General features: G+C 42.2%; 1 protein-coding gene and 1 long non-coding RNA gene across 3 annotated transcripts in view; one reads left to right on the top strand and one right to left on the bottom strand.

Moving 5' to 3' along the window:
- The window catches only part of NCBP3 (nuclear cap binding subunit 3), a 54367-nt gene that overhangs the window by 25884 nt on the left and 13303 nt on the right, over positions 1–15180 (bottom strand). For both annotated transcript variants that reach the window (XR_009553166.1, XM_060204172.1), the window contains exons 4-7: positions 12194–12319; positions 8903–9031; positions 8590–8663; positions 7162–7270 (exon numbers count right to left, since the gene is read on the bottom strand). Coding sequence is in view for 1 of the 2 variants with exons in the window: in XM_060204172.1 (XP_060060155.1) it covers positions 7162–7270; positions 8590–8663; positions 8903–9031; positions 12194–12319 (438 nt within the window). In the remaining variant the exon portion in view is untranslated. The remainder of the gene's footprint in view (positions 1–7161; positions 7271–8589; positions 8664–8902; positions 9032–12193; positions 12320–15180) is intronic.
- LOC132542034 (uncharacterized) overlaps positions 1–15180 on the top strand; it is a 460964-nt gene that overhangs the window by 22280 nt on the left and 423504 nt on the right. The window lies entirely within an intron of this gene.

A 15180-nucleotide genomic window follows, 5' to 3' on the forward strand; every position in this document is an offset into this window, starting at 1 on the left:
AAAAGAGAGAAAAAGAAAGAAATTTCCACTGGAAACAGTGAATCTGTCATGCAGGCACTGAGTCCCAGCAATAACCCTTTTAAGAAAATAGAAATGTTGGGAGTTGGGCAGTAGCGCAGTTGGTTAAATGCACGTGGCGCAAAGTACAAGGACCGCTATAAGGATCCCGGTTCAAGTCCCTGGCTCCCCACCTGCAGGGGAGTCGCTTCACAAGCAGTGAAGCAGGTCTGCAGGTGTCTATCTTTCTCTCACCCTCCCTGTCTTCCCCTCCTCTCTCAATTTCTCTCCGTCTATCCAACAATGATGGCAATAAGAATAACTACTACAACAACAACAAAGGCAACAAAAGGGAATAAATATTAAAAATATATATATATAAAAAGAAAATAGAAATGTTGGGGGCCGGCAAGAAGCTCACATGACAGGAACCGCAAGGACCGGCACAAAGATCCTGGTTCTAGCCCCCGGCTCCCCACCTGTAGGCCTGTAGGTGGAGTCACTTCACAGGCGGTGAAGCAGATCTGCAGATGTCTTTCTCTCCCCCTCTCTGTCTTCCCCTCCTTTCTCAATTTCTCTCTGTCCTATCCAACAACAGCAGCAAAACAACAACAAAAATGATAAAAAAAAAAAAAAAAAGGGCAACAAAAGGGGAAAAAATAGCCTCCAGAAGCAGTGGATTCACAGTGCAGGTACTAAGCGCCAGTAATAACCCTGGAGGCAAAAAAAAAAAAAAATATATATATATATATATATATATATATCTCAGCCAAGGCAAACAAAAGAGTAGTATGTTCACAGAGGTTAATCAGTGAAAGGGTACTTAAGTGCTCAATCCTCAATTAATGGAAGAGAACAAAAGAATTAAAATTTGAGTTGTTTTCTTTTTGTTCAGATAGAAACAGAGATGAAGAGACAGAGAGAGGTAGTGAAAGAGACCAGAGCACCAAAACTTCCGCCTCCAGTGCAGAGGGGGTCAACTGAAACCTGGCTCCAAGGCAAAGCAGCACATTATCCAAATGAGCTTAGTTATCATAACTGCTACAGCAAGCACTAATAGCACTCACCTTCTGTCAGGCAGTTTTAATGTAACAGAGAGAGGAAATTACTGGAATCTAAATGTGAACTAAAAATCAGGTAGTAATATTTTATCAACATATTTTTTTACCAGAACATGGCTCAGCTCTGGGTTATGGTGGTCTTGTGAATTGAACTTAGGACCTTTGGTGCCCTAGGCATTAGTCTTTTTTTTTTTTTAATATTTATTTATTTATTCCCTTTTGTTGCCCTTATTGTCTTATTGTCGTAGTTATTACTGTTGTTGGATAGGACTGAGAGAAAATGGAGAGAGGAGGGGAAGACAGAGAGAAAGACAGACACCTGCAGATCTGCTTCACCACCTGTGAAATGACTCCCCTACAGGTGGGGAGCTGGGGGCTCAAACTGGAATCCTTATGCCGGTCCTTGTGCTTTGTGCCACATGTGCTCAACCCGTTGCGCTACTGCCCTACTCCTGGCATGAAAGTCTTTTTATATATGTATTTCAGAAATGCATGTTGAAGTACTCAGGGGTGAAGGTTTGATGGTCCTCAACACACACACACACACACACACACACACACACACACACACACACACACACACACACACAGACATATAATTATTATTATTATTTGCCTCCAGGGTCAAAGCTGGGACTCAGTGCCTGGACTATGAATACACTGCTCTTGGAGGCCATTTTTCCCTTTTGTTGCCCTTGTTGTTGTTGGATAGGACAGAGAGAAATGGAGTGAGGAGGGGAAGACAGAGAGGGGGAGAGAAAGACAGACACCTGCAGACCTGCTTCACCACTTGTGAAGCGACTCCCCCTACAAATGGGGAGCCGGGGGCTCGAACAGGGATCCTAACAATGGTCCATGTGCTTAACTTGCTGTGCTACCGCCCGGCTCCCATACATGTATTTTAACTACGGCACGGCTCAGCTCTCTCTGGTTTATGATAATGCCTTGGGTACTAAAGTCTTTTTCATAACCATTATGCTATCTTTCTGTCTTTCCAATTAATCCTCAATGTATATATTATACAGAACATGGGGGAGATAGCATAATCACTATACAAAGAGATTTGCATGCCTGAGGCTCCAAAATCCCAAGATCAGTCCCCTGCACTATAAGCCAGAACTAAACAGCACTTGCATTTGTCCAGAAAGTAATGAAGTTTAAAGTTTTCAGAATCCAGATAATTAAACTGGCTTAAAAATACATGTGCCAAAACAGTCTGAATAAAAAATAACCAGTGGTCCAGGAGGTGGTGCAGTGAATTAAAGCATTGTCCTCTCAAGCATGAGGTTCTGAGTTCAATCCCCAGTAGCACATGTGCCAGAGGGATGTCTGGTTCTTTTTCTCTCCTCCTATCTTCCTCATAAATAAATAAATAAATATCTTAAATAAATAATAACCATAGTCAGAAATCACAGAAGCATACCAAAAAGCTAATACTCACTTTTTTCTCTCTCATACCCTGCTTTATTCCTTTTTTTTAAAGAAGCTTTTAAAAAAATATTTATTTATTCCCTTTTGTTGCCCTTGTTTTATTGTTGTAGTTATTATTGTTATTGATGTCATCGTTGTTGGATAGGACAAAGAGAAATGGAGAGAGATGGGGCAGACAGAGTGGGAGAGAGACAGAGAGACACCTGCAGACCTGCTTCACCGCCTGTGAAGAGACTCCCCTACAGGTGGGGAACCAGGGGCTCGAACTGGGATCCTTCCTCTGGTCCGTGAGCTTTATACCACCTGTGCTTAACTCACTATGCTACTGTCCGACTCCCTGCTTTATTCCTCTTTACCACTCTTAAGAATGTCAGCCTGTTTTCTGTTTGTTTGCTGACTGTCTCTCCCCTCTAGAATATATATTTGATGCCAGCGACAGCAAATATGATATTTGATGCCATCTCCTCACATGCAGAACAGCACTGGGAACAGAGTTGACACTATAAATTAGTGTTTAAAAAACCGTAGGGAATTGACATTCCCACCTTGTCAGGACCTTAATTTATGTGAGAGGTTCACCACTAGGTCACATGTAGTAGGGAGAATCGGTGGTCTTGGCATTTTATCTTGGAAGTTGTAAGATTTTTGTGAAAATGTGTCTTTTTAAATCTTGCCATTACTTTCTTGCCTGCACAGTACGAAGGGTTATCAGATAATGGGTACCATTTACTATGACCTTTGCTTTTCACATTGTGAGTTTGGCATGTGCAAAGCAATATTATTTTAGTTAACACAAACTATGGACCCATGAGGTTTAGCTGGGGTGGTGGGATGCCATGACAGCTGCATTAACAATAAAACTAGGGAGTCGGGCTGTAGCGCAGCGGGTTAAGCGCAGGTGGCGCAAAGCACAAGAACCGGCATAAGGATCCCGGTTCGAACCCCGGCTCCCCACCTGCAGGGGAGTTGCTTCACAGGCGGTGAAGCAGGTCTGCAGGTGTCTATCTTTCTCTCCCCCTCTGTCTTCCCCTCCTCTCTCCGTTTCTCTCTGTCCTATCCAACAACGACAACAACAATAATAACTACAACAATAAGACAACAAGGGCAACAAAAGGGAATAAATAAAATAAAATATTAAAAAAAAAACAATAAAACTAAAGGCTTGGACAACATTACTATATACCAACTGCTGATTTTTTTTTTTTCCTAACCAGAGGACTGTTGAGCTCTGGCTTATGGTGGTGCAGGGGACAGAACCTGGGACTCTGAAGCCTCAGGCATAAGAGTCTATTTGCATAACCATTATGCTATCTACCCTCCGCCCACCAACTGCTGATTCTATACCAATTCATGACTTCTTCTAGCATTTGCCCTTCTTTCGTAGCCAGTCAACAGCATCAGGTTGAGCCTGATGTAAAGTTTCGAGACCTCCTTTGAATCTGGAGAGGTGGCAGTCGTTGACTATGTGGGTCATAGTCTGTCTGGAGCCGCAGGGGCAGTTCGGGTCGTCTCTGGCTCCCCAGCGATGGAACATAGCGGTGCACAGGCCATGGCCTGTTCGATAGCGATTGAGGAGGGCCCAATCATAACGTGCTAGGTCAAAGCCGGGTTGACGCTTGCAGGGGTCTGTGATGAAGTGTTTGTTCTTTACCTCAGCTGACTGCCAGCTCTGTTTCCAAGAGACTGGAACAGAGAAGTTCAGTGTAGGCGTAGGGGACCAGATTGGGTGACGAGGCGTCAAGTGTTGGACAGGGTGGGCGAAGATATCCGCGTAGATTGGCAGGTCCGGTCGAGCGTAGACGTGGGAAATGAACTTAGATGATGCCACATCCCGACGAATATCTGGCGGGGCGATGTTGCTAAGAACTGGCAGCCATGGAACCGGGGTGAAACGGATGGTTCCAGAAATTATCCTCATGGAGGAATATAATTTGGAATCGACCAAGTGGACATGGGGGGTTACGGAACCATACTGGGGCACAGTATTCTGCAGTGGAATAGCATAATACCAGAGATGATGATCGTAGTGTGGAAGCGCTCGCGCCCCATGAGGAGCTGGCCAGTCTTGCAATGATGTTATTCCTCGCGCCCACCTTTGCTGCAGTTTTTATAAGATGTTCGTGAAATGACAGAGTGCGATCAAGAGTAACGCCAAGATAGACTGACCTTTGCTCTCTTAATCTCATCACCCAGTGAAAAGTATCCTGTTGATAAGCTGAAAGGCAGAGAAAGCTGCCTTCTCTGGCATCACTTGTCTTGCCAATCGCCACTTAGCATCTCTTCTCCTTCTACCATCTGCTGCCAATTCAAAGAAGATAGATTCCTAACATTTCCTAGACGATAGATCCTTTTTTCTTGAAATTGGTACCACTATATTCTCTGTATTTTTTTTCTGAAAAAGGCATCACTTTATTTTTTATCTTTATTTATTGGATAGAGGCAGCTAGAAATCAAGAGGGGAGGGGAGTCAGGTGGTAGTGCAGCGGGTTAAGCACACATGGCACAGAGCACAAGGACCGGCATAAGGATCCCGGTTTGAGCCCCTGAACCCACCTGCAGGAGCAAAGCTTCACAGTGGTGAAGCAGGGCTACAGGTGTCTCTGTCTCTCTTCCTCTCTATCACCCCCATCCCTCTCAATTTCTAGCTGTCTCTATCCAATGAATAAAGATTTTAAAAAAGTAAAATAAGGGCGGGGGTAGATAGCATAATGGTTATGCAAAGAGACTCTCATGCCCAAGGCACCAAAGCCCCAGGTTCAATCCCCTGTACCACCATAAGACAGAGCTGAGCAGTGCTGTGGTCAAATAAACATAAATAAATTCTTTAAAAACAAAGTGAAATAAAATTTAAAAAGAAAGGGAATTTAGGGAGTTGGGCGGTAGCGCAGCAGGTTAAGCAGAAGTGGTACGAAGCACAACAACTGGTGTAAGGATCCCGGTGTGAGACCCCAGCTCCCCACCTGCAGGGGAGTCGCTTCACAAGTGGTGAAGCAGGTCTTTCTCTCCCCCTCTCTCTCTATCTTCCCCATCTCTCTCCATTTCTCTCTCTTATCCAACAACAACATCAATGACAACAATAATAACTACAACAATAAAACAATAAGGGCAACAAAAGGAAATAAATAAATATAAAAAAAATTTTTTTAAAGAAATTTTTTTTAAAAAGGGAACTTAAAAAAATAGTAACAATGTGAAAGATGAAGACCTTCCATTGAGGGGCCGGGTGGGAGTGCACCTCGTTGCACACACGTTGCAGGGCTGCAGGTGTCTCTGTCTTTCTCCCTCTCTCTCCCCTCGTCTCAATTTATCTCTGTCTTTATTTAGTAATAAATAAAATTAAAATAAGACAGTCTACTGATGTTCTCTCAACTAACACACTAATTAATAATACTCACTTTCACAGCCAGAAGCTCCATGTCATTTCATACATACAGAACATTATGACTTGAAGGGGCTCTGAGATTACTTGATCTAACTTCCAATTCAAAGGAAGATGCTGCACAATCATAAATTGCTTCATTTAAAATTAGAAACCACCAACGCAACGATTGCCATCTCAACATGCTTCACTTCAGACTGTGTCCAGAGACTTCACATGTGGAATGACAACCCTTCAGCTTCATTACTCGGATGAGATCTTTCCTTTCATAGTATACTCTAATTTCATCTCAGGTGGTTCACTTTCTAACAAAGTCCCAAAACCTAGATATACACCAGTTTCTGTGAGAGAGAGCATATCTTCACACGTATCTATAAACTACTGCAAAATATATACCTGAAAGCAGAAGTACACTAGAGTTTGCAGTGAGTACCTCCCTAACACTTCCTCTCCACTATTCCGAGCTTTGGGTCCATGATTGCTCAACAATTTGTTTGGCTTCGTATGTTAACTCTCTTTTCAGTCACCAGGTTCCAGATGCCATCAGGATGCTGGCCAGGCTTCCCTGGATTGAAGACCCCACCAATGTGTCCTGGAGCTCAGCTTCCCCAGAGACCCACCCTACTAGGGAAAGAGAGAGGCAGACTGGGAGTATGGACCGACCAGTCAACGCCCATGTTCAGCGGGGAAGCAATTACAGAAGCCACACCTTCTACCTTCTGCACCCCACAATGACCCTGGGTCCATGCTCCCAGAGGGATAGAGAATGGGAAAGCTATCAGGGGAGGGGGTGGGATATGGAGATAGGGTGGTGGGAATTGTGTAGAGTTGTACCCCTCCTACCCTATGGTTTTGTTAATTAATCCTTTCTTAAATAAAAATAAAATAAAAAATAAAAATAAAAAAATAAAATTAGAAACCAGCAACAGAAGAGGTGGGTTCAGCAGAACAAAGCATTCCTTACAGATGTGGTAGCTTAAAATTACTCCCAGCACCACGCATACCGAAGTGCTGCTCTGGTCTCTCTCTCTCTCTCTCTGGCCCTTACTAAATAAACAAAAAACTTCAAAAAAAATTTTTTTTAAGTCTTTAAAAATGTAAATCAGCTGGTGAGACAGCTCACCTAGGAGGGCGTTATGTCTGCGACCCCGGTACACCACATGGGAGAGTCCTCGGGGCTATGGCATTGCTGACTCTATCTAAAAAGCTGACAGAGCAGTGACACTCTAGTGATAATAAAAAATAAAAAGGATAGTTAGAAAAAAGTCAATACCGATTATCAAAAACGTTTACCTTTTGTAGCAAATCTCATGAATAACTTGTTTCCTTTAGCAAGTCTGTTAGCTGGACGAAGATCATTTCTGAGCAGGGACTCCTCTTCTACCTGAGACAACATGTCCAACTTAAGAAAAAAAGAGAATGTTCATATAAAAATTAGCCTTTTTCATGTGTATTCTTGAATAATACTCATCAGCTTTACAGCACTAGTTCACCTGTAGAATTTCTAAGTCACAGATCCTCCTCAGACTAAAAGGACTGCCTGCATCATTCTGTCTGCTTACCTTTCTTTACTTTTCTTCACAGTACTCAAGATTTCCTGATACGTATCTACTTATCTGTGCACTGTCAGTCTCCCCACTAGAATGTATGCTCCAAGTGGGCAAGGACTTTGGTCTGCTTGATGCTATGTTCTCCAGAACCTAGACTTCAGTACATGGCAGGCAATGAATAAATTTTCCTGAGTGAACATAGTTTAATACTTCCGACAAGTGCATAATTCATTAGGAAATATCATTACTTAGAGAAAAAAAAGAGACAAGAAGAAAATATCATTACTTGTTCATAATATAACTTGTTAGATAACACTTAAAAGCATTTCCCAATATGAATGTTTTCTTTCATATAGAAGTAGACTATAAAATGAATCATTAACACAACTACAATGACCTAAAACCAAGCGTCTGAAGTGCCTTCAGAGGTATTACTATGAAAGATGGAGGAAGAACTCAATTTACTAAGTGCTTAAACTTCAGTAGATTGGCCGTAGATAGCATAATGGTTATGCAAGGACTCTCATGCCTGAGGCTCCAAAGTCCCAGGTTCAATGGCACTGCTCTGGTTAAAAACAAAACAAAACAAAAAAAAACAGTAAAGGCACAAGTGGTGAAGTAGGTCTACAGATGTCTCCCTTTCTCTCTCCATGTCTATCTCCCTCCTTTCCTCTCAACTTCTATCTATCAAATACTCAAAAAAGGAAAAATGGCATCAAGACTCAGCAATAACCCTGGTGGAAAAAAGGTCCAGGCAGTGGCACATTCATCCAACGGATGTTCAAGGACCCAGGTTCAAGTCCCTGGTCCCCACTTACATAGGGGAAATCTCCCAAGCAGTGAAGCAGGGCTGCTGGTTGCTGGTGTCTCTCTTTCTCTCTAATTCTTTGTCGCCCCCCCTCCCCTGCCCTTTCAACTTTTCTGTCTTGATTAAAAAGAAAGAAAGAAAAATATTTCAAAAATATAAAAGGAGGAGGAGGAAGGGGATAGGGAGGAGGGTCAGGGAGATAGCATAGTAATAATGCAAAGAACTTGCATGCAAAAAGGGCCCACGTTTGATGCCTACTCCCACTAACAGTCAGAGCTCAGCTGTGCCCTGGTGAAGAAGAAAAAGACAGTAAGCGGTCTTCTACCTGTAAACTCTTACACATATCTTTGCTCTGCCACTAACCTCTACATCACTTGTGTTTTCATCTTCAACTTCTCCTTCTTCGGCCTCATCATCAGAACTATCTTCTTGCTTGTCTGAAATGGAATGTGAGGGACAAGATAAATTTTAACATAACTCCATCTCATATAATTTTAAAGTTCAACATTTTCTTCCATTTACTGATGTCCCAACACAGCAGAGCTTAGTTTAGAAATAACTGACAGTGGGATGCAATATAACACCCTACACAGAAACCCAAAGTGACCATGACCCAAACTGTTCTTTGTGAAGAACAGAACCTTGAGCCCCCAAACTCATCTTTATGGCCAGTCACCTTTTTTACTTTTCTCAGATGACTTGTCTTCACTGACATCTCTGCTTCTTGTCTTATCCACGGCTGGAAGAGAGCTCATGTTGATCAGGGCTCGTGTGGCTGTCATTTCATCCAGCCAAACCACATTGCCTAGAATAAAATGCATGACAAAATATAACCTTGCATCCAAATAACAGGTTTCTTCAAAGTAGAGACTGCATCATATTTACTATTAAAGCCACTTCTAGGTACAGCATATCTGTAAATGCATAAACCCATTCATGAAAGAGCATACAAAGTGGTACTAGAATTTCACTGATGTAATAACCCTTGAACGCTCTGAGGTTTGGATGTATTAACCCCCCAACGTGAAAATCTTAATTTAATTTTTGAAGTATAGATTATGAAAGACCCCATGAAGAGAGGAGGAGACATTTCTGAATGCAGTAAATGTTAGCAGGTCTTAACAACAACTGGTAAATACATTTGAATTATTCCTTATACTACTGGCCTTTGTAGAAAAGCCAGACATTCTAAGCCTAGTCATTCAGACTACTAAATGGCCTCCTCCCCACACCCAGCCCATAAAGTACTGGTGACACTAGCGTCCATGGAATATAAACAGTGGAAGTAAGACAGTCACTTCACAGTAGCCAACTAACCTGATTTTCCTTAGGAAAATATTTAGTAAGAAAAAAAGGTCTTATGGGAAAAAAGGAAAATAAAACAACTATTTATATTTAAAACTGTGTTTGGGAGGAACCAGGAGGTGGCATACCTGGATAAGCGCACACATCACAGTGCACAAGGCCCTGGGTTCAAGCCCCTGGTCCCCACCTGTAGGGGGAAAACTTCACAAATGCTGAAGTAGAGCTGCAGGTGTCTATTTCTTTCCCTCTCTGTCACCCTCTTCCTTCTCAATTTCTCCGTGTCTATCCACTTATAAAGACAATTAAATAAAAGAACTGTGTTTGGGAAATAAAGGTCTAGAGGTTTTCAAATTGAAAGCAGGGGAGACAGCATAATGGTTCTGCAAAATCACTTTTTAAAAAAATTATTTATTTATTTATTTATTTATTTATTTATTTATTTAATTTCCTTTTTGTTGCCCTTGTTTTTATCGTTGTTGTAGTTGTTATTGTTGATGATGTCATTGATGTTGGACAGGAGAGAGAGAAATGGAGAGGGGGGGGAAGACAGAGAGAAAGACAGACACCTGCCAACCTGCTTCACCACTAGTGAAGCGACTCCCCTGCAGGTGGGGAGCCGGGGGCTCGAACTGGGATCCTTACACCAGTCCTTGTGCTTTGCGCCATGTGCGCTTATGCTGGACTCCCCTTGTTTGTTTTTTTATTGTTGTAGTTATTATTGTTGTTATTGATGTCATCGTTGCTAGATAGGACGGAGAGAAATGGAGAGAGATGGGGAAGACAGAGAGGGAGGAGAGGAAGATAGACACCTGCAGACCTGCTTCACTCCCCTGCAGGTGGGGAGTCGAGGACTAGAACCCGGATTCTTAAGCTGGTCCTTGCGCTCCATGCCACGTGTGCTTAACCCGCAGCGCTACCACCTGACTCCCGCAAAAGTATTTTCATACCTGAGACTCCAAAGTTCCAATTTAAATCTCTAGCACTACCATAAAACATATAAAAGTACTTTAAAAATTAAGATTTTCACTTTGGGGGGTTAAAACATCCAAACCCCAAACTATTCAAGGGTCAGCTGTTTATCCTGCAGGTCAATTCCAGTGCGCTAGTCATTTGTTCATATTTGCAGCAGTTTTACTTAGCATGATTTTTAAAATATTTTTTTAATTTTTATTTTATGTATTTTGGATCGAGACAGTGAGGAATTAGGAGGGGAGGGGTAATAGGGAGAGAGAAAAGGAGACACCTGTAGCACTGCTTCACCATTGGTGAAGCTTCCTCCCTGCAAGTAAAGACCAGAGCTTGAACCGGTGTCCTTGTGAGTTGTAGCCTGCGCACTCTGCACTCTAGCAGATGTGCTACCAACTGACTCCTTACTTAAACATAATTCAGGTATGCTAAACTACACATTCACCATCCATTTTTCTCAAGAGTCCTACAGGAAACAGCAAGGCTTGTTCAGCTGTACATTATCTATGGCTGCTTTCAGGTTATAATGACAGAACTTAGAAGATGTAACAGAAACTTGCCTGCAAAGCATAAATTATTTACTACTTGGCCTTTTATATAAACAGGTCTACAAACACTGATTTGGATGGTGTAAGTTAAGCAAAATGTGTAACGAAGAATTTAATTAGACATGTTTTTTCTTTTCTTTTTTCTCCAAAGAAAACACTGAGCTGGGCAGTAGTACACCTGGTTGAGTGCACATGTTACCATGTTCAAGGACCTGAGTTCAAGCCCCCAGTCCCCTCCTGCAGGGGGCAAGCTTCACGAGTGGTGAAGCTGTGCTACAGCTGTCTTTCTTTCTTGCCCTGTCTCTCCCTCTCAATTTCTCTGCCCTATCAAATATTTTTTTTAACTAAAAACATTGAACAAAGGAAACACTGAATCAACATCTAAACAAAGCAGTGGGAAATCAGGTTGCTATCTAGGGTACAATCTAGTAAGTCAGCAAACTGGCAATAAATAGACTAGAAGTGAGTCAAGACAAGAAGCCAGCAAAGTGGGTAAGAGAGGTCAATTCAGACTTGGAACAGGGAATTAAGTTAAAAATTACAATCAGGGGCGGGGGTTGGGGGGTGTAGATAGCATGATGGTTATGCAGAGACTCTATGCCTGAGGCTCCAAAGTCCCAGGTTCAACCATTACAATAAACCAGAGCTGAGCAGTGCTCTGGTTTAAAAAAAAAAAAAAAAATTACAATCAGTTCACAAACTGGATAGCTCACAGGTTAGAACAATACAGTGACATTCTAGAAAAGTCCAAAGCAAGGTGAGAGAGGGTTCTGTTCTAGTTATATGACTAATACATCAGCCCTCTGAACTGCTACAAGGCAATCTAAAATTGACAAAATTTAAAGCCCTGAAAATGCAAATCCAAGTTATCCAATTGGATTCACCCCTTTGTTGGGAAATTACCAGTGAAAAGAGACTTTAATTATGTACAAAAGAGCCAGATGCCAGCAACCACCTCCTAGAGTCCTGACCCTCTAAATACTCACGAGGAATTATCTAGTGGACTAGTTAAGATATTCTGGTTCTCATCAATAGCCAATCCTCCCCCCCCCCCCAATATATGCTAAGAGTAAACAAGTAGTCAAAGTCATAATCATTCACCATCACTCTTTTAAAATCATAATGAACAGAAATTTGGGGATACTCACAGGAGGTATCATCTAGCCATTCGATGTGAGCTGGAGGGTATTCCTTAAAATAGGCAAAGATGTCTTGGGTACTCATCTCATCTACCCCACAAATATAGATGGTCTCCAGTCTCACTTTGGGGATAGCTAGAAAGACACAGAAAATATGACTGAATTTTTCTATCCGTTACTGAGCATAACATCAGCATCTTTATAACCATTCATATTAACGTGTTCAGAAATTAACATGTGAAAGAAATGGTGATTAGTTCAAAAGAAAATGAGACACAATAGTAAGCTAAACTAGTTCACTTTTTATCAGTGAACAAAAGCATTAAGCAAATAAATTACTTAATTCAGACTAGGTTTATCAGACTGGAAAAGATTAAATACTATTGATAAAATATATGATACTGCTCCCACAATTAACCTGCAATAAAGCAATACCAAATTCAATGGTATTCAATTGAATTCATCATGAATACATCAAACCTGACAAACATTCTAAAAAGATTTTTTTTTATATATTTATTTTTCCCTTTTGTTGTCCTTGTTGGTTTTTATTGTTGTTGGTGGTGGTGTCATCATTTGATAGGACAGAGAAAAATGGAGAGAGGAGGGGAAGACAGAGGGGGAGAGAAAGATAGACACCTGCAGACCTGCTTTACCACTTGTGAAGTGACTCCCCTGCAGGTGGGGAGCCGGGGGGTTCAAATTGGGATCCTTCCACTGGTCCTCGCGCTTTGTGCCATGTACGCTTAACCCACTGTGCTACCGCCCGACTCCCTCTAAATTTTTTTTAATGTAACGCAAAAGAAATGTACAAGGGGCCAGGTGGTGGCACACCTGGTTAAGTGCACACACTACAGTGTGCAAGGCCTCAGGTTCAAGTCCCTGGTCCCCACCTGCTAGGGGAAAGCTTCACAAGTGGTGAAGTAGAGCTGCAAGTGTCTCTCTGTCTCTCTCCCTCCCCTCTCAGTTTCTCTCTGTCTCTATCCAATAATAAATAAATTAAATAAAAAAAGAAATGTCCAATAAAACAGTGCTGAAAGAGAAATGGTGTTGTGGGGATAGACAGCATAATGGTTATGCAAACAGACTCTTACACCTGAGGCTCTAAAGTTCTAGGTTCAATCATCCCTCCCCCACCACCGAAACTGTAAGCCAGCCTGAGCAGTGCTCTGGTGTGTAAAAAAAAAAAAAAAAAAAAAAAGGCATTGCTAGATATAAAGCAAAAGATGGGGCTGGAGAGATATGTAATAGTTACGCAAAAGATTCTCAATCGTGAGGCTCCAAGGTCCCATTACTATTCCCCACATTACTATGAACCAGAGCTGAGAAGTGCTCCAGTCTCTCTCACTAAAATAGAATAAATAAATAAAGCAAAACATGAAGCTAGAGTAAAGAAATCCTCCAAATCAATAAGAAAATAATAGTCCAAAAGAAAAATGGTCAAAAGACATGAGCAGACAATTTACACAAAAGGTCAACAAAGGAATGAAAAAGTGGCTGACCTTCCCCCAAATCAGAAAAATGCACACTGAAACAAGGTAGCAGTTTAGTCACCAGATCAGTCTTTCAGTACCAGCTGTTCACACTGTATCTAAAGGAAGTCACTCTCCCTGCTGATAGGAAACTGAGTGTCCACTACATATGCATCTGAGCACATGCCCTAGAGGTCTGGAATTTTTTTTTTTTAAACCAGAGCACTGTTCAGCTTTGGCTTATGGTGGTGTGCGCGATTTTACCTGGAACTTTTGAAGCCTCAGGCATGTGAGTCTTTTTGCGTAATCATTATGCTATCTACCCTCTGCCCAGGGCCTGGAAATTCTTAATCTCTTCACCACAACATTACCCTAATTAATCTTTTCCATTACTAAATACACAAATACAGAAATAATTTTAGAGCACAGGAGGTGGTACAGTGGATGAAATGCGGAACTCAAGAGCATGGGGTCCCCTGCTCAATATCTGGCATGATGTGTGCCGTGGGACACTCCGGTTCTCTTCCCTACCTACCCCTCTCAGCCTCACCAATATGTAAGTAAATCTTCTAGAATAAAAGTACCTGTCTAGAGGCAACAGGTGGCTTGCCGAGCACATACAGTACTATGCACGGAACCTGGGTTTGAGCTCTGGATCACCACATGGGAGTGCCTGCAGGGGTGGGAGCTTCTCAAGCAGGGACATGTCTCTCCTCTCTTTCCCTCTAACTCTCCATCCTCTATATAGAAAAAAAGGGGGGGAGGGTGGGGTGCTAGGGTCAGGGAGATATCTCAGTAGTAGTGTACCAGATTTGCATGCCTGAGACCCCTGAAGGTCCGGGTTCAATCCCCTGAACCACCATACACCAGAGGTGAGCAGTGCTCCGGTTAAAATAAATAAATATAAAAATAGGGTCTGTATAACCTATCTAAATCCCATTTTCTCTCTCTTCTTAGAATTCTGTCAAGAATTCAATGGCTATTACCCCCAAGCATATTTCATTGTTATAAATTACTTTTCTTAAAAACAAATGAGCCCCCGGCCTCCACCTGCATGGGGAAAGCTTCACGAGTGGTGAGGCAGTGCTGCAGGTGTCTCTCTGTCTCTCTCCCTCTCTATCTCCCCCATCCTCCCAATTTCTGGCCGTCTCTAGCCAATAAAGATATATATTTTTTAACGAGCTTAGGGGCTGGGTGGTGGTGCAACCAGCTGAGTGCACATCCAAGTTGGTTATCAGGGATGTTTTGTGGAAGGAATGATACCTGAAGCAGAAGTCAGGCCAGGGAGCACAAAGCAGCAGAGCACAGCGCTTGAATAAGATCAGATGCAAGACTTCACAAGGAATGTTCACAGGACCAGCAGAAAACATGTGTGGTGAAACTGTGGTGCTTTCAAAGTAGAGCTTTCAGGTGGGGGTATAGCACAAAGGTTATGCAAAGAGACTTTCATGCCTGAGGCTCTCAAGTCCCAGGTTCAATCCCCCACACGGCCATAAGCCAGAGCTGAGCAGTGCTCTGGTTAAA

Source organism: Erinaceus europaeus, chromosome 12 (genome assembly GCF_950295315.1).
Source record: "Erinaceus europaeus chromosome 12, mEriEur2.1, whole genome shotgun sequence".
In the NCBI taxonomy this organism is placed as follows: domain Eukaryota; kingdom Metazoa; phylum Chordata; class Mammalia; order Eulipotyphla; family Erinaceidae; genus Erinaceus; species Erinaceus europaeus.